At 40.2% G+C, this 23,316-nt stretch overlaps 1 protein-coding gene across 1 annotated transcript in view; it reads right to left on the bottom strand.

The window, feature by feature from the left end:
* Window positions 1-16,080: 16,080 nt before the first annotated feature.
* Window positions 16,081-23,316, bottom strand: part of MCM9 (minichromosome maintenance 9 homologous recombination repair factor) — a 47,496-nt gene continuing 40,260 nt past the window's right edge. Inside the window, exons 12-13 of the mRNA XM_065835316.2 lie at window positions 21,132-21,277; window positions 16,081-18,983 (exon numbers count right to left, since the gene is read on the bottom strand). Of these exons, the coding sequence (XP_065691388.2) occupies window positions 17,420-18,983; window positions 21,132-21,277 (1,710 nt within the window). The 3' untranslated portion in view covers window positions 16,081-17,419. The remainder of the gene's footprint in view (window positions 18,984-21,131; window positions 21,278-23,316) is intronic.

The following is a 23,316-nucleotide window of genomic DNA, read 5'->3' as shown; positions in this document are numbered from 1 at the left end:
TTTGAACAATGAGGGAAGAGCAGGTGCTGATGGTAGAGGTGATGGCCTAGAACTCATATAATCTGCCATCTATCTGCTTCATCTGGGACTGACTGACTTAATCAGAAGATGAAATACATTATCATTTGTAGATATATGTTTTATATAATGGGAAAAGCTTTGCTCATTCGCTGAGCCAAAATTGTTTGCATGTGGAAATTTAGGAAAGTGCACGTAAATACTTCCTCAGCTATGACTTTTTTTCTAGAAAAGCTGAACAGAAGTATAATAAATAAATACTGTGAAAAAAATGTGCCAACTGCTGCATAAAAACATAAGTTGAAATGAACTTAAAGATGCAAAAATTGCTTTAAAATGTTAGGACAGCCTCAAAAATATCCCCATGCATAGGCAAATTCTGATATCATCTTAGCATTGAGATCTGTGAGAAAGAAAGAGGAATTCCTAACAGAAGGGAATGAAAATCATCAAAGCAATTATATGTTAACAAATGGGATTCTACCAGACATCACCTATTTCAACGACAAGTACCATCTGTCACCCTCACAAAAAAATCAGATTTTGGAGCTCCCTCTGCTGGACGCGGGGATTTCCGCGTTCCTTTCTGCGCATCCACCACAGAAACTTAAAGATAACTCACAGCCTTTTCAGCAGTAAACTGCACATTTCACATGAAAATGTGATCTCAAGGAAGAAGAGACTTTTTTTCCTCTACATAAGGAGAGAAAATGCATTTAAACTGGCACTGCTCGCACTACATCTGGAAAAAGCATCATAAGTGGGGTTTAAAGGTTGACTACACTACCAGTGGGATTACCAAGCTTGCTGCTCCCCCTGCCCCTTGTTTTCTTTTTTTCTCTCTACCAAATCAATGGAGAATCAATAAATTACTGCTTAAAAGATAAAAGAGAGCATTCTCAATAATACTGTTGCAGGAACAGGCCTTAGAGGTAATGCTGAATACTGTATTACTCATGACACACACGCAGCAGAGCTGACACAGCTATGATAAATTCACACCCAAAAATGTATGTGTAAGTGGGCAGTGCCCCAAATGTCTGGTTTACTTCTTGGTGCCCCGGCATTTTGGGACCAGGGCCTGGAGCACGTCAGAAGTGTGTCAGCTCCAGCGGGGTGCCAGTTTAAACAGTCATCTTAGGGTGGGACGAAGCTGCTGTGGAAGGAGATTTCTTTCTTTACGGAGTATAAAATGCATTTAAGTGCCTTCCTCAAAGGGGCCTTTTGTCAGTTTTTATCACCTCTGTTACTTTATTCCTCCAGCTGTTTGTCTGTGGACAGTCAAGGCCGCTGGCTCCAGCTACTCGCGTGAATCAGCTGCTCTGCTCATTGCACCATCATTTAGTTCAGCAACTGCCCAACCAGGCTGGTGTGGAACACACTTGGCACAGCTTATTGGCAAGCCTGGGTATGCATGTGTTTAAAAATATATATATTCATGGTCCCAGATCCAGCATTCACAAGTTCCAGATGGAGTAATTTATGTACATATATATATATATGCATTCTATTCATATATTATGGATATAATAAACTCATGGTAGAAGAGATAAGAAGTGGAAGAGCATCCTTGAGGATATGCATGAGTGTGCATGCATGAGGGGGGTGTGTGCTCTCAGGAGGCTGAAATATGGTGGTGAAAAGAGCTATATAAAAGTAAGATATTGAGGTTGTGAGGTCAGCACTGAAGAAAGTGAAAAAAGAGAAAGAATGGGGCCACTGAGAAGGAATAAAAAGTGGGAGAGCCAAGGAAGCAAAAAGGTTCAACATGACAGGCTGGGGAGAAGGACGATATTGTAGGGACAAAGGAAGAGTGCCACCACATCTCACAGTCCTTCATGTGAGAAATGCCCCCTCACCCGCAGCATCAACTTACACAGAAAGGAACATGAGACGTCACTTTTTTTCCTTTTCTAGATAGCTAAAAGAAGTGTCTTACGCTTTCTAGCTTCTTGGTACTTTTCATCTTTTATTCCCATAAACACAAGCCCTCCTTGTTTAATGTTAGGTTTAAATACTTTGCTGAAAATCTTAAACTCTGTATGATAAATTTTGGTCATTAACATTACTCACTACTAAACCGTAAGTATTGTCCAAGATGTAATGATACCAACAGGACTAACCCAATGCAGGCAGTGGCACCACTGCTACATATTTAGAGAGAGTGGCTTAAATCAATACGGCACTTAACAGACCACATTCCACTTTGATAATTACATTACACTGTTGAATTTAGAATGTTATTTTAGTGACATTGGTTCTCTGAATATGAGATCATGTCTGATAACTTCATTTAACTTTATTTAGCTTACTCTGTTCAAGAAGAGTAGTAATAGGGATGTAGTCTCCAGGACAGCTGTTAAGAGACTAATATTTATTTCCTGGGTACAATTACTTGGCAGAGAATAGATCTACAGAAGTGTAATACCACTGTTTAAGGTTAGGCGTCAATGCGCATTGATTCTAGGAGTTTTGTCCTTTTAACCTTCCTCCATCTTTAAGTATTGAGCACAAATGAAATATATAACTAGTAAAATACCACATCGCAAAGTAGTCATAGGAGAAGAGAGATCTAACAGGGAAACAGGACAGATAAACTGAGTCAAAAGAAAAGAGATTATTCTTCCCTTTATTCAGTACTTACTGTCCCAGGAACTTGATGGCATGCAGGCCAACAATTGCCTCATGTCTTCAGGGTATTATTTCCACGGCTGCTGAGCTGGGTGGGTTCTCAGGATCCCCTTGGACACAGCTGGTGGCTGCAGCTGCCCAGCCGGGCGGCAGCTTGGGCACCGCAGCACAGCCGGGAGCGAGCGCTGAGGAACAGAGGGCTGCTGTTCTCAAACAGGTGGTTTTCTTCCTAACCTTCTGTCGCCAAGTTATGTTTCTAACACGCAAACTTGGTTCAGAGAGTTTTGCTTGGCAAGTACTTTTTTTTTTTTTTTTTTGCTGTTGCTGCCACTTCATTTATTGTGTGACCAATAGGGTTTTTTTTGCCGTGATCAGTCACACCTGTGGATGGGAGAGCACAGGAAACTGATCTGGAGCTTTAGTTGGTGGCCTGGCCTTTAAGCCCACCCAGGAGCTTGTATGAGAGTCTGTGTTTTCCTACTTTGCTGCCTTTTTTTTCTTACTTTGAGGGGCATTCTTCAGAGAGGCCATGGTATAGGAAGGATTCCTTCTTATTTTCAAGCTCTGTTGCTGGTGTTAGCTGTGCAAACTCCTCACAGCCCAGCTGAGGCCCACACCATTAATTTCTGCAATGCCGTAAGAGGCAAATGGAGGTTGTGCAGTTCAGTGGTCGATGCTGCTGTTATCCTCTTTTGGGATGTGTTCCTGGTAGTCATATTAAACAGCAACGCTTAAAGTTGTTTTCTTTCTCACCATCAGTTCCCTTTCTGTTTTGTAGACAACTGGGAGAAAAGGATACCTACTTGTACACTACGTATTGAGTAACAGAAATAAGGATTATACAGAAAGAGTGTGACTATGTGTGGCAATAGGTGACAACAGCTGTTTGAGGGAGTGGATATTGGATGCTGATATTTCAGCAGCTTCTTTTTGATTACAAGTCTTGAGAGACTACACAGTCTGGAACATTGGAACAAAATAAAACAGACAGTCCACCCTTGGCAGGTTATTAGCTCACATGGAACAGAGATGGTATCTGCTGCCATCTTCATTTTCAGTGTTTACTTTCTCACCAGTACTTTAGGAAAAATCCAGCTCCAAGAAGCTGAAAAAACATAGGTAAAAACATCTATTTTTACTCAAATTGTACTTTTACATCAAGTCCCCAGCGCTTATTGAGTGAGTGTAAACTGCACAATGCCACCTAAAAATAAGCCCATACACAGTTTTAATACCAGAAAATAAATCCATTTATTTAGTGCAAGGAAACAATATCAACTACTATTCTTACTGACTCTGTCAAGCTTTTAAACTAAACTTGGCTGGTTTTGAGGTACTTATCCTTTCCAGTCTATTTCTCACAAGTTTTCTGTTCTCTCCCCAGAAGATCACCAGTTTTGTCACCAGAATGTTCTGCAACCTGAGCTAACAGTGAAAGCATAAACTTTTAACATCCCAATATATTATGGGCTGTAGTGAAGGAAACAGGTTGCCCTTGACCTTGCAGTATCATGAACCAGAAGGTTTCTAGTGGGGTCGCTTTCCCATCAAGGGAAAGCTCATCAGACTTCAACCATATCAGGGACAAAAAGTCACTGTTAAGTGTCTAAGTTCTCTCTCCCAAAAGAAAAAAAAAATAATGGTGGACATATCAGTGAGCGAATAATAATAATAATAATAATAATAATAATGAATATTATTTATCAAGGTCTCACTTTATGAGGGACTGCTCTAATCCCTGTGTTGCAAGAGGACTGCATGATTTCTTCTTTTGGAAGAAAGGTGAGCTGGTGCCCTGTGCACATACTGATAACCTAAAAAACCTAAAAACACTTCAGGTTGTGAAAACCAGTTGCAAAGAGACCGTATCTAGGCTCTGGGCCAGGTATATACAGCATATCCTGCTCTCCTGATTTCACAGCTCAGCTCCTGCCAGAAGCTTGCAGTGCTGCCTTCTGGGGTGTGCACCCAGATTTTTCCCATGAAGTAAGCACTGAGCTTCGGAAAAAGGGATGGTGCATATTGAATTCTAAACAGCACAAAATTGAGATGCCTTTGGTGCATGCATCTAGATCTAGGACCTAGAAAGTGCTCCTTTGTCCCATAATTTGGACATAGTGCAAGATACTGAACTAATGCCTACAAATTCATGTTGCATAGACTTCAAAAATATTTCTTCACATGACTTTTTTTATGATTTATCTAGGCAGTTGCTCCAAATTGCAGCCAGAACAAGCCATCTAAAAGCTTAAAGAATATCCATTCTGAAAGCCATCCCTTTCTTCAGCTTTTGCTTGGCCTTATAATTTAGATAGTACAATAAATACTGTAATTCTGACTGCCACTTCATTTTCTTCATGTATTTCAGTGTACTGGCTTAGATTAATTTAAAGCCCAGCTCCTGCTCTGTCCTAGCAAACAGATGTTCCAGATCCAGAAACAGACAGTTAAATTTAGTAAACATTTAATGCTCATCTCCTGTACAATTTAAACTGACACACTGACCTAATTAGCTTGTTGGCATCACAAACACTCTGCTTAGGGAGGATGCCTGTTCTGTGGCAGTAATGGGAACCAGATATTTCTTGTATTGTTTGCCTGTTTTAGGCACCTCAAACAGAACACTTAAGAGGCTCTGACAGTGGTATTTTGGATGAAGAAGTAAAAGTAAATTGGACTCTGGGTCTAGCAGTAATATCAGTTTAGGAACCTCGAGTTCATGAGGCAAATGTTTTTACTTAGTTTAGGTTAAACGATACAAGTTTAGCATGCTGGGAGTAAAAATAAAGATTTTATTATTTTTTTTTTTTTAAAGCAGCTGTATGATGTTGAGATTAAAACCCTGAAATTTCTTAATAAACTAGATAAGACATTTTCTAGAATTCATATTTTAAAATTCATTAGAGATCTGAAGTTAACATCACTTACCAGCTTCTTCTACAAACACAATTTTAACTTAGATAAATGGGGAAAGTGTTTTAAAAAAAGGACTTTATTTTATGTACATTCTCAAAAGTAACCACGCTATTTTGAGTACTGAACACTGAGCAGAAACAGAGTTCCTTGGCTCAGAATGGGAATTGTTCAGTGAATGGACAATGAACTGTATACAATCTGCAGCTTGTGTGTCTTTACTTTGTATGAGGCACACTGCTGGCAAATACACAGCACAATGAAATAACAGACCTGTAGTAATATCTGCACTGGCTTACTTCTGTATCTGTTGTTGTCTTTAAAACCTTCAGTGATGAAGCTTCCACAGTCTATCTGTGGCCACCAATTGCTCAAAACACCTGCACCAAGCTTTGCTGAGGTATCTGCTGGCGGGCAGGTCTGCAGTGCCCTCGGGCTTGCTCCTGGATATGGCAGCAAGCTGGCTGGAACCCAGGGTAAAGTGTCAGACACACACGGGCTCCCCAGGCCCTGCTCCTGCTTCGAGACACACCTGAGCAGGTGTCTCTTGGAGCAGTGTAACCAACAGCACAGCTGGTCCCCAGCACAGCCTGAGTCCCAGCCAACTAAGTAGAGGGTGCCTGCTGGGAGGATCTGCAAACAAAGATGTGCCGACCTCATGATTAAGAAACTGGTGGCTGCCCTCAGTACAGGAAAGACATGGACCTGTTGAAGAGGTCTGGAGGAGGCCACAAAAATGATCAGAGGGCTGGAGCACCTCTCCTACAAGGAAAGGCTGAGAGAGTTGAGGTTTGTGCAGCCTGGAGAAGAGAAGGCACCAGAGGGACCCTGTTTCCTTTCAATACTTAAAAGGGGCCTATAAGAAAGATGAGGACAGGCTTTTTTAGCAGGGCCTGCTGTGACAGGACAAGGGGTAATGGTTTGAAATTGAAGGAGGAGAGATTCAGGCTAGACATCAGAAAGAATTTTTTTATACTGAGGGTGGTGAAACACTGGCACAGGTTGCCCAGAGAGGTGGTAGATGCCCCATCCCTGGAGACATTCCAGGCCAGGCTGGATGGTGCTCTGATCAACCTGATCTAGTTGAAGATGTCCCTGCTCATTGCAGGGGGTTGGACTAGATGACCTTTGAATGTGTCTTCCCACCCAAACTATTCTATGATTCTGTAATTCTATGACTCACATTAAAAGCAATCAAGGTTTGTATACAGATAGACACTGGAGTTTCAATTCAAGCCTAGTATCGGTGCATGACAAAAGCTTTGATATCTCTGTTCCCAAATCCTGTAGGTCCAAGACCATTCTTGCTGATGAGTTGACTGTCATCACTACCAAGTGTGTTAGAAAAGGAAGGGAGCAAAGTGTTTGAATCCTGTGAAGTATTAATCACCCACCAAAAAAAGAATTCAAAAGGAAGAGAAGCATTAGGGGTAAATAACAGTCTCCTTAGCCAAAACTTTCATGGGCCACTGTAAAAAGCTGGGGAATGCTAAATACTTCATCAGAAACCAGGAGTAAAGAAATGCAAATGTGGCCAGTTACAGAAAGCATGTTACTATTAATTTGGAAGAAGGGGGTTAGTAAATGCATGTGATACAGGGAAGCTGGCAATAGCACTCTGAAGATGAGAGAAAAAGAAAGGAGAGAAAACTCCAACAGGTCTTTTTAGCAGATATTGGTAATTACAATATTATAGTACTGGTCAAAGCTGTTTGTTTATAATTCAGAAAGATTTGTGTGTTGCTATCAGTAAAAGAGAACAAGAATAAAACATTTTTTCCTGATTCACAGAGAAAGAAAAAGTCTCTCCCAATAATACTCGAGAAGAAAGAGTTTCCAAGAGCGTTCACCTCAAACCTGTTTTGCTACCAATTAAGCTAACGTTAATCAGCTTATGCTTTAGCATAAGCATGTTATTGAGGAAAGGATGAGAGGTACCGAAGCTGTCCCTGCCTTGGACACTGCGGACAAAGAACTTTCCATTGTGCTGCTCTCAGTGATAATACATGGCACTGAGGGGGTATTTAATTTCTCTCCAGTTCCTTTTGCTGAAAGGAATAATTAAAAGCAGAAACAGCCCATGACTACATCTGGAGAGCACCTGAACAGCTCATTCCACAAGCGTGCTGGTTTTCAGTCTGATAGTTCAACAGTGAAATGATTTCCAGTAACATTTCTCGTTGGCCAGGACAGTTTCTCACCCTGAGCTGAGGAAGGTGAAATGCCAGAAGGGTCCAGGTCTTTGTGAGCCCATGCCAGGGAGGACTGCTGAGGGATATTGGGATTGCTTGCCCGATCGTGAGCAAATCACCCCACAGCTGACTCTGTGCCCCATGTCCCTTCAGTGTCCTGGCACCCATCATATTGGAACTAATTCTGAAAGTAAGAAAACATGTTGTGATCAGGCTAGGGTACTCTGTTGAGGTATCGTATGTCTTGGTCTGGAAAAGAGCATTTAATGTCACAGTCTGGCTTTTCATCACGGCTTACTGTTAAGTGCAATGGATTCAGGTAATAAGGGCAAGAGTGCAGATATGTAATGTATTAAGAAAGAATTTAACATATCATTTGATAACTGGAAGATCTTACAATTGTACTACAAGTATTTATTCCAACCAACAGTGGTACTACAAAGACTTTTAAAATTATGTTTTAAGCATGTCAGGAGAGTACTCCTACCCAAAGCAATGTGACATCATTTTGCTGTTGTGATTCCTGGGACCAGGGAAGAAGCGGTGCAGGCAGCCACCGTGTGCAGTGACCGATCGGCTCCCAAGTACTTTTCTCGCTGAAAAAAAAATCATTCAGATTTTGGAGCTCCCTCTGCTGGTTCTACATCAACTTCATTCACAACTGCTTTCCTTTCTCCCTAGCTCCTGCTTAACACGTAAACAATTAATTTAATTTATTGTTGCATTTAAAAAAAATAATAATAAAGAAAACACTACATTGCTTATCAAAATATGGGTCTGTGATAGTTGATATTACACTGGAGAAAAATGTGATGTTCCTCTAACAAGGAGAGAAAAGGTTACTTCTTCTAAGTCTAGTTTCAGGACTTGCACATGTGCAGTGCGTGCCTGCAAGTGTTTAATGAAAGCATATGCCTCTGTCACTCCATTCCTCTGTAAATTCTTAATCCGTGTGCACTCATGTTATGTGACTACTTTAATTTCTGTTAGAGTCTGCCTTACTAAGTATAAAAAAAGAAAACCAGGAAGAAGACACTATGAAAATGCTGTGCGAAAAAAGCGCAAGCACATATCACCAAGAAACTACATATAAGGTTTTATATTCATCCCTTATACAGCTTATTTACATGGTCTAGAACTTCCCTCATTTTTATTCAGAGTATTTTCTTATTGTCATGTAAGCAAACGGCAGAGTTTAAGTGTTTGCTGTTCTAAGCTGTAACCAGGTGCAATGTGCCACACAATGCAATCACACCTGTATTTCAGGCGTATCTGTTAAAAGACAGCCAAACAAGTGAGAAAGAACAGTCAGACACCAGAACCAGTGTATGTTCAAGGTATTGCTTAACTTTCATTATTTTCATTACCTTCAAATAGAGCTCAGGGTGGGGTTTTTTGTATCAATTGGTTCACTTTGCTTATAAATTTAGGGCTGTTAACCCAAATTCTCGGAGATTAAAATGCCCCTCTCCATTTTGATAGGCAGCGACTCATCTCCTGTTGCCTTGCAGCAGCCATGGCATTACAGTAAGTTTGCAGAACAGCCTCCAAAGTGCACAGGATCAAATTGGAGACCCAGGCTTTTCCGGGCCATGCTTTTGCTCTGCGTGCAGCAATCTCCCATGCAAAAATTACAGTTTTCAAGTCCAGCTTCTTTTGCAATTAATACCAAATAGCTTTAAATTTTAAAAGCAAAATTTCATTATGCTCATGTATCTTCTGCATGGACTAAAGGGATCTAAAAATAGATTACAGAACTTTTCTTCCCATTTTCTTGTAGCTAGTCCACTGATTTTGCAGGTAAATTGCAATAAATTCCAACTAAACTGAAGTCTGCACATCAAATTGTAGCCTATGAAAATTGTAATAGTGGAGGTGTAGAGCCCTCAACAAGGCTGATAAAACACTAATTGGAGAGCCACAATGTAATTACAGGAACAGCTGATTAAATCAAGATAGCACTTAACAGAAAAAGATCATTTCAAATGTAATGATTACATTAGATTATATCATCATTTCAGTGGCACTGCTGAGAGGTGATTAGAGATGGAACTTTAACTTTCAACTTTTGAATGATTTAATTTCCATTTTTTAATCACTAATATAGGAAAAAAAAAGTTATATTTTCACTGTGTTCACTGAGAGAACAGTATATTTGTAGTTCTAGTTTCCTTGAAGAAAAGTTTTCTTTCAAAAGATTGGATGGCTATTCATTTCTGAGTATTGACAACTGGATAACGGACCCGTAAATATATGCCACTGAGCTGAGTCTTGTGAAGGTCATTAGAAAATTATCCTGCTGAAGTCATCGGAAACATTCCTTCTGGTTCCAGCAGAAATGGGAATAACCATCTAGTGGCCTTAAAGTTTTGGATCTTCCAAACGTTTTATGGTATATTTTAAATTATTTTGGCGTCATTATTAAAACAAGGAAAAGATCTTCCAGTGATGCTGTTAATCACTAGCTATATATATTAGAGCAGAGCTGTCAGACATAAATATTCAGAAAGTGTAAAAAGTATTTTTTACCAAAATAAGTTAACTTGCCACAGTTGAAGAGGAGTTTCTGAAGGTGACGCTCAGCCATTTCCTCTAGTTTTCAGGCTTTGCGTTAAATATTTCTGAGGTTTCCCTTGGTTGTAATTAGCTCTAGGTGTTGCTAAAACGAAAGCTGAGTCCACTTGCGTATGCAGAGTCTCTGTGACTCTGAGAGAAGTGCACCCGCTGCAGTGAGACAGCCCTGCCGTGGTCCTCAGCATGGATCTGCGCACCTCTGCCCACCTGGCAGCACAGGGTCCGTCTGGATCCACAAGCTCCAGCACGTCCCTTGATCCTCATGCTGATGTGAGTGGCTACGTCAGCTGCCATCCCATATTGCTTAGGGATGCTTTGGGATGCTGTGCTTTCCACCGCAGGCTGCTCACCCTGTGGAGTTCTGGAGCTGTCAGTGGATAGCGCTCTCTCCTAGCAGCTGGCTTTCTCTTTCTGAGGTCAATCTGTGACCTGAAAGAACCTCTTAAAAAAATCATCACTCTGGTGTGTAGACACCTTTGCATTCAAAGACAGGCATCTTTACACCTCCACATCTCCGTGAAAGAGGGAATGGAGTAAAGCCGCTATCCTACTAGTAGTGTAGAGGGGGAGCGAAGCTGCATGAGTCCTTCAACACAATCATTGCCTCCAGATCACCGAGATGGGCTAGAAGCAGAACTGCAGATACAGCTGCTCAAATTGCTGGCTAGTCTCTCTCCCACTGAAGGTACGGAGGTGTTGCTTCTCTTCTGTGTGACGTTTTGTTCTGACAGATGAACAATGGTTTGTGGCAAGTAGGTGCCCTAAATGGAGAAGGAAAACACTTCAAGACAGAGGCAAGTAACATTTCTGGAAGTGTGTGGTGCGCTCAGTCAGTGTCTGGCAGTGAAGATGAACAAAGTAAGGATGCCGCTGAATGTGGACAGTGATGACATCTGTGAACGTGCAGCTCCCACTCTTCTTCAGCCCTGCTTTCAGCTGCCAGGGAGTACGGAGTTATAATGTTGGCAGTAGCAATAGGGCGATTTGGGAGGTGATGCCTGCTGTTCAGAAGATGCCAAACAACCTGTGAGTTGTAGGTTTTGCTTGTGTGAGCTCTTCTGTTAGGGACTTTGATGACACATACACCTCTTTCCCTATCTTTTTACAGTATCTCATGACTATTGAGTTCAAGTTAGGAAATGTTACTGATTGAAAAGTCATTGCTCCAAAGGATATATCTTCCTAAGTTGCATTGCAGTAGTACATTTTGTTTGTACAACAATATTTGCATTATTACGTGATATACATTATATGCATTTTTTACGCATATATTATTGTGTATATACAATTATACAATTGCACATATAGTTATTATGTGTGCAGTTGTAATTACACATATTTGTTCAGAATAATCAAAATTGGTAAGAAACATATTTTCATAGTCTTTTCTAAAACAGCTGTGTTCTTTACTCATTAAAGGACAATGTTATTCCTTGGAACTGTTAACATTCTTCTGTCTAACAGGAAGGAAAGTATCGATAAGTGAAGGCACACCAGATACCTAAGGGAGATGACATAATTAGCATTAATTATTAATGAAGCTATTGCCTCATTCACGTGAAATACAGAGCACTTAATATTCTGTTTACCTCATCTTCCCATCAATACATTCCCTCTAGAATGTGATGTTATATGTTCTCATTTGAGAGACCTGTTCACATTGAATCCACTGATTCAGTTCAGTTTATATTGACTTTGCCTTGCCTTTGACTTTAGTTCACTTGGTTTTGTAATCTTGATGCACATCCCATTATGATATTTAATACATTAATCTATGCATTCAACAAAAATAATGACATTTCAACTATTGTCCTGAAAATACCATGAGCAACAAGCAAACTCAACCATGTAGGTTTTTTTTTTTTTCTGCTTACTGTTTATTTAGAATGAAAAGCAGCACATACGCTGGAGTAAGACTGGCTGGCAGTCAGCACAAGAATGTGTTAGCAGCAGAGCTGATACACATGGCCCATATTCCCTTTTTCAGTTTGTCTTCTGCCACATTTTTTGTGTCACGCCTAAAATTTTCATAATGCAGGAAAGAACGGAAGGCTGGTTTTGTCAGATGTTTGCATGGCAAGTGATTCGTATTATAGGCTGTTTTACAAGCCTAAGAACTAGGTATCTACCTCAGAATTGCCATAAATAAGATGAGCAACACTTTCCAGGGGAGTTTTGGGGAGAGTTGGGCTGACATTGCAGGACCAGGCAGTGACAACAGTCCTGAGTTGCAGGGACAGAAGGCAACAAGGCGCTGTGAGGAAGGGAAGGAGATGAACAGGTGGCTACATGCGTGGCAAGTAATGAAGGAACCAGGGGCACCAATCGCAAGCCATGTCTGATATAGCACTGCCAATGGTCTCCAGCAAGACTGGACTGTAAGAAGGTCAGGAACCACATCTTCATACTTGTAAGTGCTGTAAGAACCTGAAAGGTAACAAATATCCACATATCCTGCTGTCTCTGGGAAGAACTTCAGGTGATCCTGAAGGATTGTAACTGATTATTAAGTGTAGCTTAATAGTGCAACTGTTTAAGTTAAAGAGGCCAAAAACGTTAGAGGAAAATTGGATAGAAAAACAGTGCCTTTCTGCCATGCTGCCTTTTCATTCCATGGAAGTTTCACATAAACCTCTATGGATTGCACTGTTCATCTTAAACAGCTGTAGGCAGCGATGCCTACAATGAACAGGTGACAAATACTAGATGGCTGTATGCAGCATGCTGAGACTCGTCTGCAAGTGAGGTAATCAATAAATGAAGAGATGAATTAAGGTGAAATATTTAAAAATCACTGAAAATATCTAAAAAAATAAATTAAAAAACAACCAGCCAACCAACCAAAAAACCTACAACAACGAAAACCAAACCAAACCACAAGAAACCCCACACAAAATCAAACAAACCCCACAAACAAACAAAACAAGCCAAACCTTAAAACAACAATGAAAAAACACAACAGGTAAAGACCCCAATAGAGATCTGGAAATAACCTGTGGCTTTCTAACCAGGGGCAGCTTTTTGGTTTGTCTTCACCTTATGAAGATGCTGTCAACAGCATCTAACTGAGAACATCAGCCCTGGCATGGCCAATAGCCTGTTTCTGTTGAGGTGCAGTAGAGAAGACGACTCTTGAGGAAACCTCTGTCAGCAGGATTGTTCAGCTAGGAAAGAAGTGAGGAGATGGCCATCAGAGAGGTCTGTAAAACCACCAGCGATGTATGTAACCGCAGAGAATGATTACTCACAGCTCCCCTCTCCCAAGTACTGGCAAACTGGAAGTGATTCAAGGACTAAGTAGAGCAACCTCATGACAGTCTAGAATATCCCACCTGGGCTCCTAATTCAGAGGAGTGCAGGTCTCACTTAAGCACAGTCTTGTATAAGCCAAGGATGTGCCTTCTGCAGCAGAACTGCCATGCAGGAGGATTAAAAGAATGATGATGAAGCATTTTTTTTTACACAAAAACATAATTAAACTGTTGGTTTTTTTACTTTCCACCTCCCTTTGACTCATCAGCATGTCTGCACGGGCCATCCAGGAGAACAGCACTATGGGACAGCTGACAGTAAAACTGTAATCTTGTCCCACACTGACATGACATGGAGTCTGGACACTGAGTATCTACCAACAGCATTTCACTGCTGCTCACAATCGAGGACCTGATCAACATGCTGCTAGAACCAGTGCCTTCTGACGTTTGGTCCAACTGGGTTTTAAGACAGCAACATATATATTCACCTTTAATGAACCAGCCTCATAAAGAGAAAACATAGCTTAATAAAATACTAGACCATTCAACAGTAATGATTGGTTTGATATGCATTTGCATATAATCACCCTGAGAAGACACATGAAAATGAGGCTGAGGGGAGACCTTCTTGCTGCCTACAATTACCTGAAAGGAGGTTGTAGCATGGACGGTGTTGGTCTCTCCTCCCAAGCAGCAAGAGAGAGGACAAGAGAAAATGGCCTCAAGTTGTGCCAGGGGGGCTTTGGATTAGAAGTCAGGAAAAATTTATTCACGGAAAGGGTTGTCAGGCATTGGAACAGGCTGCCCAGGGAAATGGAGTCACCATCCCTGGAGGTGTTTAAAAGACATATAGATGAGTTTCTTAGGGACACGGTTTAGTGCTGGAGTTAGGTTATGGTTGGACTTGATCTTAAGGGTCTCTTTCAACCTAAATTCTATGGTTCTATGTTTTTGTATTATTTGATCACAAGCCCAGAGAGGCAAGCATTCAAACAGGCAGGAGACAACAGCTGGGTGCCTGGCCAGGAAGGCATCTGGTGGGAAGCGACTCCTCTGCCCGTTGATTGCACGAAGTACTTGGTGAGCAAATTCATCTGCAGGTTAGCCCAGCAGACTGCCACTGCCATAATGGATCAAATCTTCCCATCACTGGGCAATTGTAGCACTCAAAAAACATGAAAACATATGATTGTTTGTGGGGGAAGTTGCTTTAAAAAGGGAAAGAATTTAGCAATGTTCTCTGCCAAGGCCTGATAAATGGGTTCTGTAGCAATGGCAACAGTGAGGAAGAGAGTAAATCATCAGCAGATATCATGTTCTTACTACTGTGTGCTTCTCATTATTCTGAATGCTCTGAATTCATGCTACGAATCAGAAGCAATAACACAACAGTACCATTTCAACTGAGAAAGATCTCAGCGGTATCTGCTTGTCCAAGTTCATTCTTTGGTTACTTACCCAACACATTTGGGTAAGGAGGACCTCTTTGCAGGCAGAATCTGAAAGAACAACAGTGGTTTTTTTCTGCTAATATAGAAAAGATGGGCCTTTCTGCAAGCTGAAGAGACTGTCCCTGTGGCTCTTCTTTGCTTCTAACTAGGAAACAAAGCTGCCCAAGTGTCCTCCAGGCAGAGTGACCTCAGAGTGATCAGAATTTGCAGTATCCTTCCTTGATTCCTTTTGGCTTTCGTTCCATTTCTCATGTTACAAGTAAGGGAGAAGCAGATCCCTCAGATCTCAAAAACCTCTGCTCAATGAAGAAACATAGTTCCATTTCATAAAGTAACACACTGAGTACTTCTAATCTGGGGAATCTGAAGAGACAACTTTCTTTTTAATGATATACTAATACATTATCCCTTAAAAATTATTAACCATTTAGAGACTACATAGAATGAGACAATTCACTCTGCCTACATTCTACAGTATGTGTTTGGATTTAGATACCTAAAATACAACAGAGTGGTAAAGAGCAACCCAGCCACGCTCTTTTCAGGGCTGCATTACTCCACAGACAATTAAAATGTCTTCACTGATCTAGAAAAGTCTCCTGGGCATTATTAAATTTGTTCTTATGTGCTCAAAGTATTTGGGTCTCATATTCTGTCATTCTCTGAAGTTCTGCAGTGTTTTAACTCTCCTGGTTTGAAGGGAGCTGCTTCTAAATCTAAGCAAATCAAGAGAAAATCAGACCTCTTTAGTGCTAGCAAGGCTCTCAAAGGATTTACTGTACTGTAAGCAACTACTCCATCTTCCATTTACCTTGCAGGTAATAATAATAATGTTTTGTGGAGAATTCAAATACAGAAGAAACATACCAGGCAACTCACTGAAAATAAAACTAAGGCTTAACTTTCTCTGTAAACATGTAATGCGTTAGTAGATTAATTTCCTGTTAGACAAATGAATGACATAGGATGAAGCATGCTCTAGAAGACAAACTGCATATCAGATGCAGTGAAACTCTAATCACAATTAGAATTGTCAAGTAAACATTATCTGAGTCAGAACCAAGCTTCCCTAGTGTAAGTCTTCAGCATGCTCCTAGGTTTGCAGTGCAGCTGTCCTGTTTTCAGCTGACATAAAGCTAATTTTCTTCCTAGTAGCTGGTATGGTGCTGTGTTTTTGATTTAGTATGAGAATGTTGATAGCACACAGATGTTTTAGATGTTGTTAAGTAGTCAAGGACTTTCAGCTTCTAATGGCATGTCAGGTGCACAAGAAGCTGGGAGGGGGCCCAGCCAGGACAGCTGACCCCAACTGGCCAAAGGGATATTCCATACCATATGATGTCATGCTCAGTATTTATTTTGGGGGAAGCTGGCCAGGGGAACTGCTATTCAGGAACTGGCTGGGTATTTGCTGATGGGTGGTGAGCAATTGCACTTGTTTTATGTATTCTTTTGTTATTATAATTTTCATTTCTTATTGTTATTATGTTCCCTTTCTGTCCTATTAAACTGTCTTTACCTTAACCCAAGAGGTTTACCCTTTTTCCGATTCTCTCCCCCACCTCCCACAATAGTAGCTTATATGATAGGGCTTAACGCCTGCATTAGAGCTACCCTGGTTACTTAGGACTCCCATTCAATCATCTGAAATTTGTTCTCTCTGCAATGGAGAACTGTATGTTTATTACAGAGTTGGGTTTTGATAAAATGACCCAGAATACAGACACAGATACCTGAACCAGTGTATTTAAAAATGAAAATTGAAAAAAAACAGAAAAAAAACCAGAAAAATCCCTTGATCCATGTGTTCAACATCAGCAGTGTGACAAGGAACACAGTAACCAGAGATGTGGCAAAATTGTCATGATACTGATAATACAGAAATACTTACCACAGCATGATGATAAATCACAATATTGCTGACTACACTGAGACAAACAGCATATGTAGATAAACAAAATATAATGACATAGTTTTAGCATCATCATTTTTCTAAAGTGGCAGAGTCATTTGGAAGGACCCTCTGAATCACATATAGTTCTAAACATTATACAAAATAAATTACATTGGTCAATTAAACATGCTCTTTTGCAAGATTCACTGTACTCTGGATATATAAACATAACCACACAACTCTTCAGGTTATGTCACGTCAATCATAACAGTCAACCAATACAAGCAGTCTTGGGAAGAGTTTAGAAAGCTAAAAGCCAGTATATGCAGTCCTTAGCTGATGTAAAGTATATGGCCCATAACAAAAGTACACTCATTGGTATCAACAGAGGTCTGGGGTGATTATTTTTTAAATGTTTTGTAAACTATGGTACAATTGATAGAAGGATGGAGATCCAGAATGGTATGTGAAGTCATTTGGAAGATTTACATGTTAGGTGGTTGGATTTTTCCTAATCTCTTCATCCCAGTCAAAATCTAATGTAGCATCATCTAGCTCTGCTATCGAGAAGAGAGATTTCTGTGGGACCACAGTGGCTTTATCAGCATTTCCCAATGCAAAACTCTTCCTTCTGCTAGGATTGCTCACATGCACCTTCAGCAATGGGCCACGGCTTTCCTTGTTAGTGTCCATTTTAACGGCAGGTGAGGTTTCTGATTTTGACTCAGGACGTGATGCAAATGAGAATGTTGACAGCTTGGCTAACGTGCTGGAGCGCACCTTCCCTCTGCTTGGGCTACCAAGCTTCTCCTCTCCCTCCTTTTTCTTTTGTGTGGGTGGAGATGATGTGGCATCAAAACTGACATCAGAGTGTGTTGTTGCACCTCCTCTGATCTCTTTCCCTAAGGCCTGACTCTGTTGCTCTTCTCTCCCTTTATTATCAATTGATTGTTTTTCCAAACTATTGTTTCCTAAGCGAGTCAATGTCATCTTGCGTTTCTCAGGGGGGCAGCATTCTTCTGGCAGCTGCTCTCCCTGGAGCTGCTCTCCAGGCTTAAAAATAGTTTCACTCGATAAAAAAGAAAATTCCTCATTTTTCTTCTCTGAAGAATGATCAAGTTTTGTCCTTGGTCTGAAAGAAAATTTAGCTAGTTTAGCTGCTGGAGGACTTTCACTGTCAAGGATTTCTGGCTCATGGGAACTTACTACCTTTGTTTCCTTCACTACTTGACCTTTGCTTCGTTTTCTCATGGAAGCTGTTGAAGTTTTTGGTGCTACAGATATGTTGTTCTTTTCCTCACCTGGCACAGAATCTGTATCACTTGAAAGATCTGTCAGGCCAGACACAGGTAACACTGAAGGAAGGGCTTTTGCTTCAGGGTCTTGTGTACTTGTAAAGAATCCACGTGATTTTTCCCTGTGTAGTCTCTGCCAGCTTTTAGAAACCCGTTGTGTAATAACTGAATCCTGCACACTACTGCTTGGTGATGCTGGGTCTTGAGTATTTGCTTCTGAAGAAAAACAGGTGTGTTCTTCAGTCCTTTTCCTGCTTATCTTGGAAACTTTGTCCTGTTCCAAAGGAGCATGTAGCTTCACAGTTGCTAGTGACTCTCTCGTTCCATTTCCCCTCCTTGGTCCAGACGCACTTGTTTCTTCAGAACAGGATGTCTCACATAGGGTTTTTGATGTCAAGTTATTACGAGGTATCTTGGGCACTGGAGACTTTTTCTGAAAAGTTTCTTCAGCATCAGTGTTGCTCTCTTCCAGGCTATCAAACCATGCCAGGCTGTCATCATCACCTCTCCTTCTATGTTTAATCAAGCATTTTGTATCTTTGTTATTACCATGTGCTGGGTTGCATAAGGGTTCTGGATGTTTATCCCCTTCACAGCTGTCTTCGGGCAAAGAAACCTGTGGCCTGGAGTTACTCTCTTGTTGATTTGAAGGTTTTGGCTGAGACATTTGCTCTGACAATGTATCCTTGTTCAAGCACTCTGTAGTAGTACTGACATTTTTTTCTTCAGGCTGCAGCTGGCGTGAATTCTTCTTTTGTAATCTATGGAATGAAAATAAAAAGTAATAGTAATTTATTTTTAATTTTTTCTTTCTTTATTGCATTAGTGATGTATGAATGGTGAAAAGCTACAAATAACGTAGGTCACAAAAATGCATTATAAGTATCACATATAGCTCTGAAAGTTGGTATTGCAGTCTGTGATCTTTCAGTAAGTGGCAGAGTTTAGTGTTCCCTATAGAAGACAGGCAGATGGACAGAGAAAGCAACCACCTAAACTTCATTACCTTGGGAAACCAACCAAAAAACCAACCAACTGAACAGCTTTGCACTACTTACAGCCATTGCTAGAGTCCTTTAGGGATTACATATTCTGCAGGTGTCTCTTCTAGAATGGGAACCTCATTAGATTTTATCCTGAGCAAGTGGTATCTAGTGGTATGTGGTGGTTTCCCCTCACAATTGCTATTCCTCCAACATACCAAAAACTCCAAGTGATAGAGCAAAAGCATCTCAGATCATCCATAAAAGTTAATTATCACTGCCCGTTGCTGTTAATACTCTCAGAGCACTCAAAACAAACAGAAGGGCTAGAGCAAGGGTCCCCTCCAATCTCAGTATAGCTGATATTCTGTCTATTGTGTGTAAACATACAATTTCCAAGGGAGACGGCATTCTACTTTTTGCTAAATAGTGTTTCTAACCGTAAGTGAAGAGCAGCCACATTCTATCCCCAAAGTGACTGCATTAGGGTAGGTAAAATGATTCCTATGCATTATAAATTGTTTCTCTGCTATATAAGAGAGGAAACACTATATTGACATGTATCTTTTAGAATCATTATTATCACGATTTCTCAGTATTCTTAAAATTTTGATGGAAAGCTGCAGAAATGATCCAACTTATCAAGAAAGGCTGAAAGATACCTGCTTGTTTTATTGAAATATAGTTTGGGGGAAATGCATGGGACAAGTCTTCTAATACAGAATAGGTTGTTTTAAGGAGGGCATCCATTTAATATTCTCTAGGCTGCTTAAGAGATGGGGAAGGAGAAATGAGCTTAATTTGCAGCATAGGGGATTCAGTGGGATATTGGGAAAACCTTTATGAGCATTAGGATGGAGAAATAATGGAACAGACTTCCCAATGGCAATGGAAAATCCTCTTCATTAGGAGGCTTTTGGAGCAGATAACACAAGCCCCTGCCAGGAAGGTCAAACACAGACCTGATCCTGTCTTTGTATCTGACCTCCCATCCTATCCTACATTTTGACGATCCCTTATGAATACCTCTGTTTTAAAAATAGCTTTGTCTGTCTGTTGGAGATGATATCCCACTTTCACCTGCTTTTATTGCCTCAGTGGTTACTTAAGGTGTCCTTACTATAAGTTACTATATAAGTCTGAAAAATATTTAAAGGAAAAAGAGTATTTTCCCAGCTATTCTTATTCCATTAGCTTCGATAACACTGACCTGTTATCTTCCTTTAGCAATAAGAAAGTACAAGTTTCTTTAGAGCCTAATCTCATTTCAGGAAACAAATGTTTTTTTTTTTTCTATTTTATTTCCTTTCAATCCTAGTGTTCTCCTCTAAGCCTCAGTATGTTAAAAGTTTTCTATTAATAACAGCTAATAAAGTTTCCAAAGATTATTGCAGTGAGCTGAAAGCTAGAGATGAAACAGTGAAAATTCCAGCATGTAAAAGAGAAAAATCACCCATAAGAACAGAACTTCGATTCAGGCTTATATTTTCATCAACAGAAGGGGAGGGATCCTGACAGGCCCAACACAAAGTAGCTTAAAAAATATGAAGCAGATCTGCTGTATTTTACCGAGCAAATAACAAAAGGTTGTATACAATTATTTGCTCAGCTACAGAATCTGTCATTTTGACCCTAAGTAACTCCGCTGAAACTTACGTGAGCATAGAGTTGATATATGAGTTAGGAACTGATTTAAAAGTTCTTGAATTCTTTGTGAATTCTTTGTAAATTCTTTAACCCAGAGAGACAAATAATCTTGTAATGATCTCACAGTGCTACTTTAAAACCATCTCCCTGCTTATCCATGTCCTCTAAAGAACAAGTCCCTTCCCAATGTCAGATCCTATTTTTAGACCTTCTCTAGATATTATTGTCAAACAATTGTTTTTCACTATTGAATTATTTTGTTACTCTGTGTATTATAACCTGTCAAGTCTTTGTAGTTCTTTGTGGAGAAGATCTTGCAGCTCCAGTTGCTCCAATATGAGTTCACACTGTGTTCGGTACTGCGCCATTGGATCTTCTGGAAATGAGGTGTGCAAGGCATTGATGCCTCCGAGAAGTGCACCCCCCTATGTCACCAAAGAGATTAAAAAAAAATAGAAGCTATCTTTATTATTCAGCACCAAATTTAAACAGCAGAGACCATTCTATACAAAATTCTCCCTTAGATATTTTAAAGCTTAAGGTAGCAAATATTTACCAAGTAACTGCATTCACAGAAATAATCCCATTAGGTCTGCTCACACTGGCAAAGTTGCCCATATACATAAAGCAATCATATGATCAAGTCTGCAGTTTACTCATACTGCTTTATTTTTATTTATACAAAAAACTGAAACTCTACCTAAGGCTTAAGAACATCATGACTAAAAATGGAGAGCAGGATTAAAGAAGTTCTCCAAAATACCTTGTAAAAGTTCTGCCCCTATAAGACACTTTTATAACTGAAGAAGTTCTGACTGTTAAAAGTTTTAATTAGCTTTGGCCAATTATTTAAATAGAAAGACCTGGGCATTAAGGCTTGTCAACATAGGGTAAATTGACCAGCAAAAATATTTCTGAATAACTCTTTGAGAGTAAATAACTATTTCAGAATCATTCCAGAGAGCAAGTGACAATTTTGCTGTGCCTTGTGAGAAATGAAGTAGGTTTTTTTTGGAACAGAGCATCTGCACAAAGTGATTTGTTCCACAACAGATAACCTAGAATAGCTCTGTAGTTAATTGTTCGTCGGGAAAAACACCCTCACACCACAAACCTTCTACTTTGCCACAGATTAGCTATCATTTACCACTCCTGTCTAATCTATAAAGCGCAATACAACTAATGAAAAGGTGCATATCGCGTGCCATGAGAGCAACAACAAAAGTCGACAGTCTCTAGAACCAGCAATTGCTACATATGGCATCGCACGGACCACACACTTCCATTTGTGGTAATTTTGGTTCTTCCATTCTGAAATGTTAAAATTTTGTATTAAAAGTAAATAATTTGCATTGGAAAAAAACCCATTATTCTGGTGGCTAAATAAAGCCCTCCCCTCTAAAACTACACAGTGCTAAAATTAAAACTGTCCAGGAAACTATTTATGCATCCCATGAAAGTTGTCACTCAGTTGTTTGTTGTTTTTTGTTTTTTGGGTTTTTTTTTTCCATATTGCTTCAGGAACATGATAGACCTGTTTCACATAGAAGTATTAGTCTGTAGCCATGCAAAAGGTTGTTGTAGAACCCCTCTGCTGTATTTGTCTCAAGGACTGTAAGGTCGATAGTGAGGCAGGGACTGTAGAAAGGGAAGTCCAGTCTCTTAGTTAGGACACTTAAAAGCAAACGAAGAGAGCTAGATTCTATCTCTGACCTTAGTTACCATTTTTGTCAATCAGAACCTACCATTAAGTAAAGGTTTTGAAAGGCAATAAATCTGTAACTGGGAGCCTGATACAGTTTGTGCACAGAAAGAAACTGCAGTCAACAGAAGTGTGTTCAGACACGCAAAGTGCTACTGCTTGGAAACTGGGGCCCTGACCATGTCTCATGGCGTTTGCTCCAGTGGATAATTTCTTCTGGGTGGTACATAATTCAGCTCCAGATCACAGAACAGGAGTAGCACCATCCCATCACTTCACAAGGACCAGGTAATAAACAAAACATTGAGCAAAACACTGACAAAGGATAGTTGCTTTCGGCTTGAGTATTGTCAACCCGTGACTCACGGATCCAATGAAAAGAAAACGAATACGTGATTTTATATCTTGAGATACATGCCCAAGGGGCACAATTATATCTTGTCCTCACTGACTTTTCAGTGCTTTACTTGGCTATCACAACGAGTTTCTTTTCAATGTTCTTTTGTGTGTGTGTCTGAAATTTTAAGTGGGAATTTCAGACATCTGTTAGTTTCATTCCTCTGCTGGTGCTTACGTCTCTGTCATATCTGCCCCTCTGAGACTCTGAAATACTATTTTGAGGAGAGGAAGGTGGCCATGTGACAAATCCACACACTGTGGTACTGAGGGCCGAGGATCTAGAACAGAGAGAGAAAAAAGAAGTATTACAGGGAAAGTTAGCAGAAAGGAAGGGTGTAAACATGCCTGAGGAAAGGAAGAAAA

This window comes from Patagioenas fasciata, chromosome 3, assembly GCF_037038585.1.
Source record: "Patagioenas fasciata isolate bPatFas1 chromosome 3, bPatFas1.hap1, whole genome shotgun sequence".
NCBI classification, from domain to species: domain Eukaryota; kingdom Metazoa; phylum Chordata; class Aves; order Columbiformes; family Columbidae; genus Patagioenas; species Patagioenas fasciata.
Note: the sequence above shows the minus strand (reverse complement) of the source record. Positions and strands in the feature narration are given on the sequence as shown.